The 16472-nt window shown below is 44.0% G+C and overlaps 1 protein-coding gene across 2 annotated transcripts in view; it reads right to left on the reverse strand.

Annotated features, from left to right (window-relative positions):
- Positions 1-9020: 9020 nt before the first annotated feature.
- SLC5A9 (solute carrier family 5 member 9) overlaps positions 9021-16472 on the reverse strand; it is a 43353-nt gene continuing 35901 nt past the window's right edge. For both annotated transcript variants that reach the window (XM_056867647.1, XM_056867646.1), the window contains 2 exons: positions 13775-13934; positions 9021-9346 (listed from right to left, as the gene is read on the reverse strand). In XM_056867647.1, coding sequence (XP_056723625.1) covers positions 9138-9346; positions 13775-13934 — 369 coding nt within the window. In that variant the 3' untranslated portion in view covers positions 9021-9137. The remainder of the gene's footprint in view (positions 9347-13774; positions 13935-16472) is intronic.

Raw genomic sequence — 16472 nt, forward strand, 5'->3', positions numbered from 1 at the left:
GTAAGGGGGGAACATCTCAATCTTACAGGCCCTGTGGAACTGAATTAGGTCCCTCAGGACCCTGGTCTCATTGGAGAGGGCGTTCCACCAGGCTGGAGCCAGGGCCAAAAAAGCCCTGGCCCTGATTGAAGACAGCTGGACACTCTTCGGGCCAGGGACCACCAGCAAGTTGGTATGTGTTGAGTGTAACGCTCTCTGGGGGGACATACCAGTAAAGACTTCTCCCCTCAGTATCCTAGGTTTGGGGCTTGGCTGTGCAGTTGCAGGGTTTCCAACCCCCATTTTCTCCTTCAGATAGCACCCACTTCATCATTACACATGGCTGAAAGAGATGGGCACAGAAGCATCATAAACCCTGCAGTCCCCTTCTCCCTTCCACCACATTTACTAAGAATATGTGGCAGCTGGCTTTCTCCAGCACATTTCTGCCCTATCCCCAGGAACGTTTCCATGCCTCCATGTTGTGAACTACAGAGCTGAACTGGAAACATTAATACTCCAGATGAGCCTTTGGCAAGGACTTGCACTAGGAGAAGGAAAAGAAGAAGAAGACTTGGTTTTTATATGCCAACTTTCTCTACCACTTAAGGAAGAATCAAACCAGTTTACAATCACCTTCCCTTCCCCTCCCCACCACAGACACCTTGTGAGTTAGGTGGGGCTGCGACCTTTCAGAGAACTGTGACTAGCCCAAGATCACCCAGCTGGCTTCATGTGGAGGAGTGGGGAATCAAACCTGGTTCTCCAGATTAGAGTTCACCGTTTTTAACGACTGCTCTTAACCACTACACCACACCGACTGTAGTTGTGATAATGATCCATTCTATCTGTGGAAAAGTGAGTGTGTAAGCCCTTATAAAACAGGATTCCAAGGCTGTACTAGTTTGCATAAACATGTTCCTGGATGCTAAGTTTTGAAGGCTTAAGTTGCAAGAAGCTTAAGCACATGATTCACTGAGAATGGTTGACAAGAATACAGAAAAACAACCAATGCTATTTCCATGTAAGCCAAGTCTAAAACTTAGCTTTGATTTTTCCCTTCTTTGCAATATTAAGGTAAACCAAAGCTCTTCAATTGTCTCATAAAAATAACCTTTAAAGTTCTCCAAACTTTTTAGCCCCAAGGACCTAGAGAAATTATAACAGTAATCTCACAACTGTAAGTCTTCAGAGACAGTGGTTGTAGGTTAATAAAAAATTGAAACTGCTGCTTGCCGGAGCTTCTCGCAGCCTGTCTTTCCTGATGCAGTTACAAGTCTCACATGTTAAGCGGGTAAGGCTTGTGGCTGAACATTCACTTTTGATTCATGTTTTAAATGACCATTTATAGGCAAAGCAAAAAAGGGTACCAGTAATTACATTTTCCTGATGAGCTATCTTTTCTGTCAGGTAGCCCAGAAACAAGACAACTGCATCATCTACAAGAGATGCTAAACAACAGACACTACAGGATGGTGTAGAAAATCTGTATTCTTTTCAAAATTTCCCAACACATTTCAAAAAGCACACTTCTGTTTCAAGAGTATTTTCTTGTTTTTAGTTCTTTCATGGGTTTCCCCCTACTTCCTATCTAGTGTTCTAGACAGAAAGTGTGATAAAGAATCCCCATCTTTTATTTGAAAGCCAGCAACTCCAGAGAGTCAGGGGCATAAACTACGGGGGGGGGAGGGTGCAGTGGGGCTCAAGCCCCTCCTCGTGATTTCTTACTGGGGGCAATACCCGCCCGGACTGCCAGGTAGCATCGTGAAGCTGCTCAGGCTGTCAGGTTCTCAAGTTCGGGCAGTTCTGTTTTGCAGCAACTTATTGCAGGTTCCTAGGGGGCACAGAGCTGGTTTTGTTAGTTAGTTAGTTAGTTTGCTTCAAGTTAAGAGGGGGAGGGGACCTTCTTCACTGTCTGTGAAGAAACAATGGAGAGAAAGAGCACAGAATGGGGAAGGGAAAGATCATCTAGCAATCAGGAGGCCTCAGTGGTTGGACTAAAGCAGGGGTGGGGAACCTTTTTTCTGCTAAGGGCCATTTGCATATTTATCACATTGTTCGGGGGCCATACTGGGCATAGATCTCCCAGCGGGGCGGGGGGAAGGCTAGAGTTGCCAGGTCCTCTTCGCCACCGGCGGGACATTTTCAGGGTGGAGCCTGAGGAGGCAGGGTTTGGGGAGGAAGACTGAATAGCCATAGAGCCCAATGGCCAAAGTGGCCATTTTCTCCAGGGGAACTGATCTCTATTGGCTGGAGATCAGTTGTAATAGCAGATCTCCAGCCACCACCTGGAGGTTGGCAACCCTATGAGAGGCTATGCAGCGACTGCTTAGAGGGAGCCTCTATTCCCCCTGGTCCCCTCCCTCCTCCCAGGTGGGAGGGCAGCCAGAGGTGGGCCCGAGCAACCGAGGCGCCGGGGGGGCAGGGAAGGGAGGGAGGAAAAAAAGGAAGGGAGGAGGGAAGGAAGGAAGGAAGGAAGGAAAGGAAGGAAGGAAGGAAAGAAGGAAGGGAGAAAGAAAGAAAGAAAGAAAGAAAGAAAGAAAGAAAGAAAGAAAGAAAGAAAGAAAGAAAGAAAGAAAGAAAGAAAGGGGAGGGAGAGAAAGAAAGAAAAATAGGGAGACAGAGAAAGAAAGGGAGAAAGAAAGAGAGAAAGAAAGAAAAGGACAGAGAGAAAGAAAGAAAAGGACGGAGGGAGACAAAGAAAGAGGCAGAAAAAGAGGGAGAGAAAGGAGAGTGACAGAAAAAGAGGAAGAAAAGAGAGAAAGGCCTTCCCCCCACACACACATCCGGCTGCGCACACAGCCCCGTGCAACTGGGCTTCAGCCTTCCCGCCTCCCCAAACACACACACACGGCGGTGCACGCAGTTCTGTGCAACCGGGCTTCAGCCTCCCCGCCTCCCCACCCAGAGTACACAAAAGGCCTTCCGAAGCCTCCGCCTAATCGGCTCCCATGAGCATGCTTTCTCCGCCAGGAGCGGCTGGCTTCTTCTGTCCCCCTCCCTCTCGCCGACCGCCAGCTGTTGAGCTTGTGGGCTTCAAGAACAGTTTCGGGGAGGGTCGTGCTGCACCGCATTTCTATGGAAGGGCCCTGGAGCTCCCGAGGGCCACAAAAAATGCCCTCGTGGGCTGTTTCTGGCCCGCGGGCTGGAGGTTCCCCATCCCTGGACTAAAGAATGGATTTTGTGTACCCTGAAACACAAAATCTGATGTAAGTGCAGCTAGATTTGAGTCCAGTAGCACCTTTGAGACCAACCAGATTTGAGGTTATAAGCTTTCGAGAGTCAAAGCTCCCTTCAGTAGTATCTGACAAAGGGAGCATTGACTCTCAAAATCTTCTACCCCTCCCCCCCAAAAAATATTGTTGGTCTCTAAGGTGCTACTGGACTTGAATCTAATTCTGTTCTATTGCAGGCCAACATGGCTAACCTCTGAAACTATCTGATGTATGTAATGGATTATGGTTTGCCTTCACTGATGGGATACTGATTATTACTGTGTCCTGGTGGTCTTGCCTTAGAGAAAGAAATGGTCCCATCTCCCTTTTATTTTTAGGTATGGATGTGAGGGAGTGTTACCAAGAACTCCCTTCCTACCTAGATGTGTGCTGCCTGCCCTGATTCCATCCTGGATAAATTTGCCTTGGCAGCCATGTTAGGAGCTAACAGTGCCTTGCTTTGAAGAAGATGAGGTCAAGTCACTTCTCAGGCATCCCATGCCGGACGCCTCCACGCCCGACACGGAACTGTCGTCGGCCCCCCACCTCGGCAATGACTCACCCAGCCCTGCAGGGGCGAAGCTCCTTGAGCAGGGGATCCACGGTGCCCCCACCTCAACACATCTGCCAAGAGAGAGGGGCACCAACAAAGGAGTTGCAGGAGAGCCCTGTTGGGTGCAGGGTGGGCACGGAAAGGCAGGTAAGTGCCCAGGTGATGTCGAAACAGGCTGGGGCAGGAGTGGCATATCCCGTCCTGGAAGGGGCCCAGCAGCAGTGGGCTGGGCTTCTTCGTGGTGGGGGAGTGTGGTGCCGTGAAAGACGGGGCCGAGCTACCTGATAGAGCTGTTGAAAAAAAATCGGTAAAATTCAGATTCGGCAAAATTCGGCCTGTTCTCATTCAGGAAATGCCGAAGTCCGAACTCCCCTGCTTCGGGTCCATGCAATTCGGCGTGAATTCAAAGTTCGGGAAAAAAATTCAGCCGAATAAAGCCATTTAAAACACAACTGCGCCTTTCCGTGGCCCCCGGGGGGGCATTTTTTTGGGTAGAAGTCCCAAACTTTCAGCGGAGCTTCAAAGGACCCTTCTTGCAAGACCCCCCAAGTTTTGTAAAGATTGGGTCAGGGGGGGCTGAGATATGGGCCCCGAAAGGGGTCCCCCCACCCTTAATGTGCATCTCTGAGCAGAGCTTGCCTCCCACACACAAAGCTCCCAGCCCCGACAAACAGCTGAGCTGTGGGGAGCAAGGGCGGGGCAGGTGCTAAGAAGTTTGCAAAGCAACACAACTGCAAAGCAACACAACTGCAAAGCAACACAACCATGCAAAGCAACACGTTTGCAACCATGCAAAGCAACACCTGAAACCTGGGAGTTTGCAAACCATGGAAAGGGACAGAGGCAGCTAGCTATGCATAATGAGCAGGAGGGGGTGGAATTTCCCCTTTTGCATCGGACTCGGGACCAGGCAAATGCATTCTTTAAGTAACCATTTGAAAACCAGTTTTGAGCAAGCATCAAAATAGACCTAACTGATCTTATGAATGATGGAAAACCTGAGGACACACAACTGAAGCCCCCCCCCTCAAACCAGGGAGAGAGACTCGAGGGGGCACCCCCCCCCAGGCAGAACAGGTGAAAGCCCCCTTTGGATTCCCCCCCACCGACAGAAACTGCTCCCTCCCCACACACCCACAGACTCTGCTTCCCCCCCACACACACACACACAGGAGAAAAATTATAGATTAAAGCCCCCAAAGGGGTCTTACTGTGGCTGTCTTCTGTTCCATCAGGAGGGGCTGGGAGGACTGGGTAATCCAATACAATTCTATTTGAGCACGGGAGGTTTTGCCTTGGATTTGCCGCTCTGGAGATGCATACAGGATCGGGTGATCCATTCATCCCAATAGGGAAAAGGAGAAAGCCCATATCTCGGGACCCCCTGACCCAATGTTTACAAAACTTGGGGGGTCTCTTAAGAAGGCTTGTCTGAAGCTATGCTGAATGTTTGGGGGCTGCACCCCCAAAAATGCGTCCCTTGCACCCATGGAAAGAGAAAAGGGGGAGCCCATATTTCTGCCCCCACTGAACCCATCTTTACAAAACGTGGGTGGTCTCTTAATAAGGCTCATCTGAAGCTATGCTGAAAGTTTGGGAGCTGCACCCCCAAAAAAGTGCCCCCTGCAGCCATGGAAATGGAAAAGAGGGGAGGGAAAAGGGGTGGAGCCCATATCTCAGGACCCCCTGACCCAATGTTTACAAAATTTGGGGGGTATCTTAAGAAGGCTCATCTGAAGCTCCGCTGAAAGTTTGGGGTCTCTACCCCCAAAAATGCACCCCCTGCAGCCACAGAAAGGAGCGAATGTGCACACGCACCCCCCCACGAGGATTTCTCTCTCTTTCTCTCCCCGGCCAGGCCGCGCAGCAGCTGATTCCTCCAGTACTCAATCCTGACTGATTGGCCAGAAGAAGACCCAGCTTGGCCACCGATTGGCTGGGGGAGAATGCTGCTTACTGACGGTTATGCTGCTGCGCCCTGAATTTGCTGAATTTATTTGTGAACTCCCGAACTCGCTGAATTCGGCTTCCCCGTTTTCCCGCCATTTTTTAGTTCGGTTCGTCCCGAACTAAAAAGTGCCGAATCAGGGGAAATTCGGCTGTTTTTCGGTTCGGGACGAACTGAATCGACAGCCCTACTACCCGACCCAGGAAGAAGGTGGGGAGGGATCATCTAGGACTGCCCTGCAGACGTGTGGGATGACGGAGCAGGCCTGGCAGTCAGCAGCAGGTGCTGCTGATCACCAATACAAGCCCTTGCCTGGAGCAGGAGGAAGAGAGGAAGTGAGCTTCCTCTGATCCTGGGGCAAGAGATCTGGGAGGGGGAACTGGTGGGTGTTGCAGGTAATAGGAGGAAGGGATAAAACAGAGGAGAGATCACAGCAGCCAAGGAGGAAGGAGTGGCGAAGTGTTGGATGCAGACCTACATCCTATGGAGTGAAGGAGAAGACTCTGGGTCCTGAAATTCCCTGTCTGAGGCATTGCTGTGACCTTCAAGGCACATGCTATGGAAGGCACCGCAGCAGGTGAGGGTAGGACGCCGTCCTGGACCCGCTGCCGGTCCACATCTTGTGTGTAAATTTTGTGTATCTAACGGGAATACTACTGAAACTGTTTCACAGTGGTGGTGGTGGATTCCTGCTAAGAACTTCATCATGGCAAACCATGTTTCAGCAAGAATCAAGTCCAGTAGCTCCTTAAAAACCAACAAGATTTCCAGGGTATATACTTTCAGGAGTCAATATTCCCTTCGTCTTGCTGTTCTACTGCAGACCGACATGGCTACTCATCTAAAACTATCTTCATGTTTCAGCAGCTGAGTATTACTTCACTGTGATACTATCACTCCCCCTTGCTAGTGTTTTTATTTTCCCTTTGTGCACATAGCTTCTGTTGTCTTTTGTCTGTCCTCAGTTCGCACATTCACATTGCTCATGGAAGTAAACTGCTCATGTGAAAGTAAAAGAATGTGAATGACAAATTGTTACAGCTGAACCAGGTTTTAGAAACCGCATAGTGTTCTGCCATTTATTTCTAATGTGGCTTACTCGTACTTTATGGGAAAAAGCAAAACTAAACTAGAAACTCTTGTTTTAGGGCAGCTGTACATGTATACAGCTGTACACTTACACATAGCAGACCCAGTCACAGAACTGATTTCATAAAGTGTGGTATACCTGTGTCTGTACATTTTTAAACATGCATGAAGCCATGATTCTCAGATGGGTGTACACAAGTGTATGATAGCCACATTTTATGAAGAAACACTGGTGTAAACATCGGTATGCACACAGCAGTTGTGTCCACTGCATAAAGCGTGAAGCTTCACTTTATGGGAAAAAAATTCTCACTGCAGACTATGTACAATGCAACAAAAGCTTATGGGCTCACCAAACTGAAAACGTTTAGCACAACTGTCGAAGGCTTTCACGGTCAGAGTTCATCGGTTCTTGTAGGTTATCCAGGCTGTGTGATCGTGGTCTTGGTATTTTCTTTCCTGATGTTTCACCAGCAGCTGTGGCTGCTGAAGATGCTCTGAAGATGCCTGCCACAGCTGCTGGCGAAACGTCAGGAAAGAAAATACCAAGACCACGGTCACACAGCCCGGATAACCTACAAGAACTGATTTAGCACAACTGTTTACCAGTATAACAATATAAACAAAGCTCAGGACTGCTGTGGATAGTGGGTGATAATTAGTCATGGATATGCCCTTTTTTGCTTCCTTTTTTTGGTTGTTGCCACTGTGAACAGTTTTGGTTCATCCCGTTTCTTTTCTGGTATTGATTATTCATTTTTATTAGGCAATCTATATATAGCTTTATATGATATATATAATGTTTTATTGACACTCAAATAATGTTAAAAAATGCATGAATTTTAAGAGAAAAAGTCAGCCCTAGGAAATAGAAACTGTGGTGGAATGAAGGATTCATGTTTTATGTTCAAACATGGAAGAAGCAAATAGGGGAGGGGCTGTAGCTCAGTGGTAGAGAATCTGCTTGGCATGCAGAAAGTCCCAGGTTCAGTCCCCGGCATCTTCAGTTAAAGCGACTAGGCAAGTAGGTGATGTGAAACACCTCTGCCTGAGACCCTGGAGAGCTGCTGCCGGTCTGAGTAGACAATACTGACTTGGATGGACCAAGGGTCTGATTCAGTATAAGGCAGCGTCATGTGTTCATGTGTGTTCATGTGAAATGGGGAGTTTTGAATCAAATTGAAAAGCTTGCAAAATTCCATAGTACTCCCTACTGATAATGATATTAACTGATAAAATCTAAATTTGAATGAATGAGAATAATATTTGACAAAGACTGATTAAAACAAAAATGTTTTAATCGACTCCTCTGTTTATTTAGAATATATCTACAGCAGTGAGTTTTAAAATGAAGTCTGGCTTACAAGCTTAGCACTCATACAGATTTATGACGTTTATTTTCCTGTATGTATTAAAATGTGCCTACACCAGCAGATATGTTAAAAGAACATTCCATTTAAAAATAACACTTTAAAATGTTTTCTCACTAAATTAGTGTAGTGACATGTTTGTAGGGGTTCATTGTTAATTTCATTTCCTTTTGCTCAGCCAGCCTGACAAGGAAACAGTAAGTCATTAATCTTGGTTTAAAAGACGATCTTTCCCCCCTCCTTTTTTTTTGCTGAACAATAATGAATGACCTTGATAGATTTGTCAGGGAAATGAATGATAATCATTTACTGATTGGCACTACTCTAGCAAGAAAGATTAATAAGGAATATGTATTGACATCATTAAAAATGTCTGCTGCCAATGGATTTGCATGTCAATTACAACAGAGGCAATGCATTTCATTTAGGATAGTGCTGTTTTATCACAATCTGTGCGCAACATGGATATATGAATTCAACTGTGTTGACAACTCTTTTTTTTTTTAGAAGTGCTAGGATGAAAAATGAATCCTTTCCCAAGTCTGAGAGTCTGGCCCACACATCTCTATAAACGACAGCAGAGTGTGCATGTATGAGGGTCTCCATTCAAGTACCTATTGAACAAATGTCTAGCACCGTCAGGGCATATTCTCATTGCGTTTAAGTTTTCTTTTCTTTTCTTTTTTTCATTTCCAGAAGCATGGAGCTTTGGAGAAAATATCAAATATTATCAAGAATCATTTATACAGCATAATTAGTGTTTAAATTGTTTTATCTTCTTTAGGTCACTATTGTTTTTTATTTGGCTTATAAGTGTGGTGGGGAATCAGTCTCCTGCCATCCTGGAGATCCTCATTTGAGTAAGGTGTGGGAGTTCATTTCCTCAAGATGAATCTGTTTTGTTCAGTTGGTTCCTGTGTTTGCTCTATAGCAAGCTGGGCTAGCCAACTGTGTTCTCATTTGAATTCCCTAGAAGCCTTGGCTCATCCAAAGTAGCCCCATAAGAAGATGTTAATAGCCAAGAGAATGATAGCATTGATGTTGCAAATGGCTTTCCATAACGGTTCTTCCTTGATGCTGGTAAGTTTCCTTTCAAGGGCTGCTTCCTCCTCTCTGGTTAAAGTGGGCTTGGGAGTGGTGGAAATACCACAGAACCAGAAATATACTTTCTTCCAGCAAGGATGTTTCACTTCTGTAGGGGAAAAAATGAGAAAAGGAATTCTGTTTAGTGACACCATATATCTCACTTTATATTCTCAGCAAGAGAGAGAGAGAACGAAACAAAGACCCAGGTTCCTATGGGTGCTTTCACACATCCTGAACAATGCACTTCCACTTTCAGTGCACTTTGCAGCTGCATTTGAATGTGTGAAATGGCAAAATCCTCTTGCAAACAATTGTTGAAGTGAATTGAAAGCGGATTGAAAGTGCATTATTCCGGATGTGTAAGAGTACCCCATCTCAGAGACTGTAGTTGAAATTTTCTATATGAGATGAGCAGTATGGGAAAGACAAGAGATGAATGAGAGCAAACATAATGTCATGTACTTCATGAACCAGACCTTCTTGTTAAAGCTGTAGCTAAGACACTTTTTCACCTCCTTTTCAAATGGAGTTCAAGGGGTCAAGTATTTCATCCATGCAGTGAGCCAGATTCTGCAGCAAGAGGCCACTGCACAGTTGGCTAGTCTCATTTCCAGTCTAGTTTCTGCTGAATCCATGGGAACAGCTTGATAGGATGAATAACCTGCTCCTAACTAGCCAGCATGGTGTAGTAGTTTAAAACGACCAACTCTAATCTGGAGAACCAGGTTCGATTCCCCACTCCTCCACATGAATGCTACTGGGTGACCTTGGGCCAGTCACAGTTCTCTCAGTTCTCTCTCAGCCCACGCAAAGGGTGGCAATGGCAAACCACCTCCGAACGTCTCTTGCCTTGAAAACCTTGTGGGGTTGCCATAAGTCAGTTGTGACTTGATGGCAAAATCACACACCCACACCTGCTCCTCCTAGCTACAGCTTGCGTGTTGAGACTACTTCAGGCATAACATACACAAAGATGTGAAGGGCCCAGAGTGCTGGGTGTCCAGTTGGGGCTTAGAGTACCGTGTGAATACAGGTGATGTTCTAGATATTTGGTTGGAACTGCGCAATGGCTGGAGACTTTGCTTTGTTTACTTCCGGACTCCCTTTTGTGAAGACCTTCAGACAAAATAAATCAGAAGGTGAACAGACCTTGCTGATTAGACTCAGGTAGAGTTTACATAGGAATAATTCTGGTTTGACCAAATCTATGAGCCTCTCTGCAAGGTGTCCCTCCTCAGCTTTACCATCTTTTTTCAGTCACTGGGAGAGAGCACTGCTGCTCTGTCCCCCATCCCCCTAACACATTTGCCTACTAGGGCAAAGATCATCTGTTGACTTTCTGCATTGCTATTGGGTGGACCGTGGAATATGAAGAAAGAGCTCCTGTACTTTTAAAGAACTGCATCAAAGATGGAATTGCCGAAGCGGCAGGCTAGACCTTACAAAAGCTACAGGAGCCTTGTCTTTCCTTGTCACCTAACTTGTCACATAGATATAAAGGTAGAGGGAACCCCATTAGAAAAAAAAACGGCAACTCTATTGAGAGTGCTGCCCATATTATCAAGAGAGGAGGGGCAACCTTTATTTGAGGCTGTGGACTGTCCCCATGATATATTGTATCTCACTCCTGTCAATTCTGTAGCATGTCTGTTACTTGCTGTAGAGTACTGATTTTAGTCCTCATAATGATTTTTAACTGTCATCTCTTTTCATGGTTATGACATTTTCATGGGTGGGGCTATTGTGTCATTAAAACCTGCATAATAAACAGGTGAAGCTTTTCCTAGCCTGAAAATGGATTTCTGGAAAAATCTTGATCTATAAAGGATGCACCTATTAAAATTAAAGAGCTTCTGTTCATTAAAATGAGCCTGTCCTAAATCTACCTTGCACGCTGAAGAGAGCTTCTCGGAAGCTCCAGTGACATGAACGTAAATAACCCAAAGCCTCATTATACCTTTGGATGAAGGATGTAACATTTCCTTTGCCATCAGTGCTAATAACCTAATCACCAAGATCTGTTTGCAAACAGATGCAAGGACAGATGAGTTAGCTCATGTGAAAACAAAGGTGACAAATAATTAACAACATTAGGATGAACAGCTGCTTCAAATGTGAATCAAGCCACCTGTCAGACTCAAAGATGGAAGTTTTATCTCTTCTCATAATTCTTCCATTGTTACAGAACGGTGTCTTTCTATAATAAGGAAGCGCAGAAGACAATTAAGAAAGCTGGAGGGGGGAGCTCCCTGCCAAAGATTTCCTTTTAATTATTCAATTTAAAATTTGGGTTTTAAAAAATGTGCTGTGGCATAGCTTTTAATCACCTGACACTAAAATATGGGACATAGAATATTAAAAAGAATCCACTGGATTCAGTACAAGAACAGAGCAGTCTTTTGTAACCACCCCCTCCTCTGCCAACTGACATGCAGCTATGGTCAGCTGTGGATGAAGATTCAATAAAGCCAACAAAAAAAGCCAGCACACCTTTTAAAATTACATACAATGGAAAATGTATTATCATGAATGGAAATGTAAATAGGTTTGCTGTACAGTTAAGGTATCAGGATATAAGCAAAATTCTCCCAAACAGCCAAGCAAAACTAGACATATTTCTCTGCATTTGAGGGCATGGACTGAAAAGATCTAATGAACGGTCCAGAAATCCAGTAGCCCCTACAGTCATGTTCAGGGATGTCATTGTGTCTGCTATGCTTCCTGGTACCCACGTAATTTTATTATTTTATTAAATTTGTACCCTGTTCTTACCCCAGCCGAGGCTTCTTGATCCTTAGCAATAGATGCAAAAAGCCTTGATCTCTAGATCTGCAGTAGGTCATAAAAGCTTTTATAGCTCTTTTCAAGCCAATCTGAGACCTAGGAAGCACTACTACATCATCTGCATATAATAAGGCACGAGCTGAACAACCTTCCAGACAAGGCACACAAACTGGAATATCCCATAAAACCATCCAAAAATAGGTTGAAGAAAAAGAAGAAAGTTGGTTTTTATACCTGCTTTTCTCTACCTTTAAGGAGTCTCAAAGCAGCTTCCCTTCCCCTCTCTGCTACAGGCACCTTGTGAGTTAGGTGAGGCTGAGAGAGTTCAGAGAGAACTGTGACTAGCTTAAGGTCACCCAGCTTGCTTCATGTGTAGGAGTGGGGAAACCAACCCGGTTCACCAGATGAGAGTCTGCCGCTCTCAACCACGACTACACCACACTGACTCTCAAATGTGGCGCAAGTGCACAGCCCTGCCGCACTCCTCTCTGGACATAAATTCTTTTCAATACAGAGCCCTAATTATCTAGTTTAATACATAATGAATTCCCAGAATAAAGCTTCATAATTTTAACAATCCAGCAGGCAAGTGGGCAGCATAAAGTCAAAAGCAGCTCTTAAATTGATGAATGCTGGGTACAAAGCCTGGCACATTTACAAAATATTTATTTACCAGCAAGGCCAGTGTAAAACAATGATCCATGCAGGAACAGCTTCTTCTAAAGTCCACTTGCTTATCACCTATAACTTTATCATTGTCCATCCATCAAAGCAGCTTTTTTGCAGGAAACTTGCATATAGTTTGCCAATCACTGCCAAAAGAATGATTGGTCGGTAGTTATATGGATCCGTTTTATCACCTTTTCAATAAACTGTTGTAATAAACTAGATTTTCCATGAATCTGGTATGATTCCTTCCTGGTTGTTCAACATAAACAGAGATGCCAGCACTTTTCAAAAGTGCTGAAGGGAGACCATCAAGGGCTTAGAAGTTCCCTATTTTCAGCTCAGTTTCAACTGAATGCACACCCCTGTCCTCATCAGCATCTACAGCTGGAGTGTAAACTTGAATGATGGTTATGTTGGTAGTCTTACCATGAAATATGATTGATATTATTCAGTCAGACTTTGCAGGATAGTCTCTGACTACTTGTGCTACTTGCCTTACTACTAGAACAACTCTGTTTCTTCTGCGTTTGTCATTTCCAGAGTAAAACGATTCCTAATTTTCTGACTGAAAATGTCCTAATCCAGTCCACTTTAGTTCACTCACTCCCAGAATTGCTATGTTTAAACATTCCATTTCTCATTTTACAGTGTTGAGTTTACCTTGATTCATATTTCTCACATTCCATGTTTCTGTTATATGTGCCAAACAGCTTTGGACTTTCCTTTGGCATCCATTTATGTCAGCAATTAAACATCCTTTCAGCTTTAGTTCAGTTGCGTTTTTAAGAATAGCGCCATTCATAGTTGTGTTCAGCTCTTTCCCAGTAGCTGACTGCTCTCTCTCTCTCTCTCTCTCTCTCTCTCTCTCTCTCTATATATATATATATTCGCTGACACACACAAAAATCCTAAACACGTTAATACATACTTCCACTACCATTTTCTGATATAAGAACATAAAATTAGAATTCTGCAGGCATAAGATCTCAGTACCATGAACCAGGCAGGGCAATTCATGAATGGAAACAACTTTTCTTAAGGCAAGCATAAAAGGTTGCTTGGACAGAAACAGATAACATACCTCTATATTCTTTACAATCCAAATCTCCATTCTCCCATGGAGTGGAATCCAAATCAGTCTCTTTCTTGGCAGAAGTCAACTCTGTACTTTGGCATATTTGGTTCTCAAGGCTTATTTCTGGAGTTTTAAAATGTCTAGTCCACCATGTCAATCGAGCAAGCTGGGAAAAGGAATTTGAAACAAGAAGAGGGAAGTTATGCAATCGTTAAGGGTTATGAGATGAAGAGCTATGGCGTGTCATAGAATTAGCATTCTTTGCAATTTCATTGTTATTATATTTGGTTATGATATCACACCATTGTTGCTGAAAAAGACATTTATGGCAAACATTTTCATGGTGTGTGGGAAAGTCAGAAATTCAAAATGTCATGGCATCTAAGGCTAGAATTGTCAGTCTGGCATATGTGTAAGTTCTTTACATTGTTTAAAGAACAAATTGTCCTGTTAAAGATTTTGGGGGGTTGTGCTTTGATTGTTAAAGGTTATAGCATTCATACTATACCAAGCGATTTACTATGATCTTTTATGCATGGCTGTTTTACTCACCATCACCCCTCTGATAACTTTAGGTCTTTGTGTTGATATGCATGCCATTTCGAACCATCAGAGGTTGCCTCACTCTCCCCCTGCCTTTCCCTGCGTTTTATCCACATTTTAAAATTTCAGATAAAACAGGTATCTGAAAACGAGGGCAAAATGTGGAGAAATGCAGGGGGAGAGTGAGGTGACCTCTGAAGATCAGAAATGGCATGCATTATCAACACAAAGACCTGAAGTTGTCAGAGGTGTGACAGTGAGTGAAACAGCTATGCATAAAAGACCTTTCTTTCATTCCACTCCAGAAACCCATATCCAGCCAGATGCATATAAGGATCTTTTATTTGCATTATTGAGCTGTACATCAAAGGAAGATATGTGTGAATGGCTTCTCCACTGCTGAGGAAGCTCCACATATGCAATGAAACATCTGTGCCCATGGCAAATCATTAGATCATGACACTTACTTTGCAGACTGCAGAACTAAGCAGAATTAGCTCTAAGCCATTAATGAAGCAATCCTAAGTGAGTCTACTCAGAAACAAAGCCTTCTTGAAAGAAGGAATGGACAGGTATCAGGCAAATATGATTTGGTAATACAAGGTCCTTGGTAATTTTAGATCCTGGAAATTGAGAGTCTATGATTTCATGTTATTGGGCTTCTCACGTGCTCAGGAAATTTTCCTGTCTGCCAGAGAATATTTCCTTATTCCACTTATTCAGATCCAATTCAGACTTGTCAAGGTGCTATTGGCCGTCAGGGAACCACAATCTGCAACCACTTAGAAGAACAGTCTGTTTGGAGGCAAAGGCTGCTGTCCCTAAGGATCTTCCTCCACAAGTCTTCTGTACATATCATAGTTTCTACCAATGATCAGATGAACAAACCACTCTCCAGAGAGTTCATTTATTGAAGCCGCATTAACTTTGTTTAATCGAGGTAGGTGGTTTTTAGTTGTCAGCTAGTCACTCGTTCCTTTCAAGGGAGTTACTTTGTTATGTACAAGTGTACATATTGAGAGACTAACACCATTAGGGTAGGGGATTACAAGCAGAGACATAGCCATGGGGAGGAGGTTCCTAACAATGCTCCACCTAAATGGCTGCAAATTGCTCTTCCATGAATTTAAAACACAGGTAAACTCCCATGGGGAAAAAGAGATGGGGAGGGGAACAATTTAGATCATACAGTCTGTGGCTGGGAAAAGAACTGAGCAGTCCATACAGAAATAGTCCAGTGTGGGGGAGCAGGGCCAACCCTGTTCCTTCCATCGTGGTGGCCAGTGGTGCCTGATCAGTCTTCCTCACAGCTTGCAGCCCTGCTGATTCTCTGCTCAAAGTCCCCCCACCTGAAGATGCTTTTCTAGAAAAAAAAAGCACCAGGTTTCTGATATGCATCGTTGTGCAGAACGTGTTGTTAATGACCCCTTTCTCTACTTGGAAAGTTAAGTCTAAAATGTCACTTAGAAAGGAACAGTAGTTTGAATACTTTGAATTTCAGGCATAAAATCTAGAAGACAGTTTCCAGCTGACACAAAAAGTTGTAGCATCTCCTGAAGATTTATAGCTTTATTTAAATTATTTTCAACCAAGATGAGCATCAGGCAAGGCTAATCTTTCTTGTCACATTGTGCTAAATTGCTTTGATTTGATGGTCCTCATCTTTCCAGAATAAACTTTTTACAGTTTTTTTGGGAGGGGGGGAGCATGTTACTTGTTAAATCTAACTTGAACATAATGAAGTCAGAGGGCAAAAAAGATCCAAGTGACATTTCCCTCTTTTTAGTACTAATGGTGAGTGAAGAGAGGGGAAATTGCATTATGATTGAATAGTTTTAGCGGAAGCTGCAAAGCACTTAAGACAGTTTAAGTGCAGGTATGATTAATTTTGTAAGTCTAAATGCATTTATTTGTTTGATTTGAAAATGATGCAGGGCCAAGGACCACTTCTGTTTCTTCTTCTTGTATAGGATATACATTTGTGCCAAACTCAGATTTCCAAGTCTCCACTTGGAGAGAGTGTCTATCTCTTTAACATCTCAGTGGTATTAAAATAAAATGCCCCCACTGCACCTCCAACCTCCTGCTCCATTGGTTGCTTGGGATAGTCTACTCTCTTTCCTGTTTTAAGTCCATACCAGTATCCTGTATGCTATACCAT

This window comes from Euleptes europaea, chromosome 2, assembly GCF_029931775.1.
Source record: "Euleptes europaea isolate rEulEur1 chromosome 2, rEulEur1.hap1, whole genome shotgun sequence".
Taxonomy (NCBI): domain Eukaryota; kingdom Metazoa; phylum Chordata; class Lepidosauria; order Squamata; family Sphaerodactylidae; genus Euleptes; species Euleptes europaea.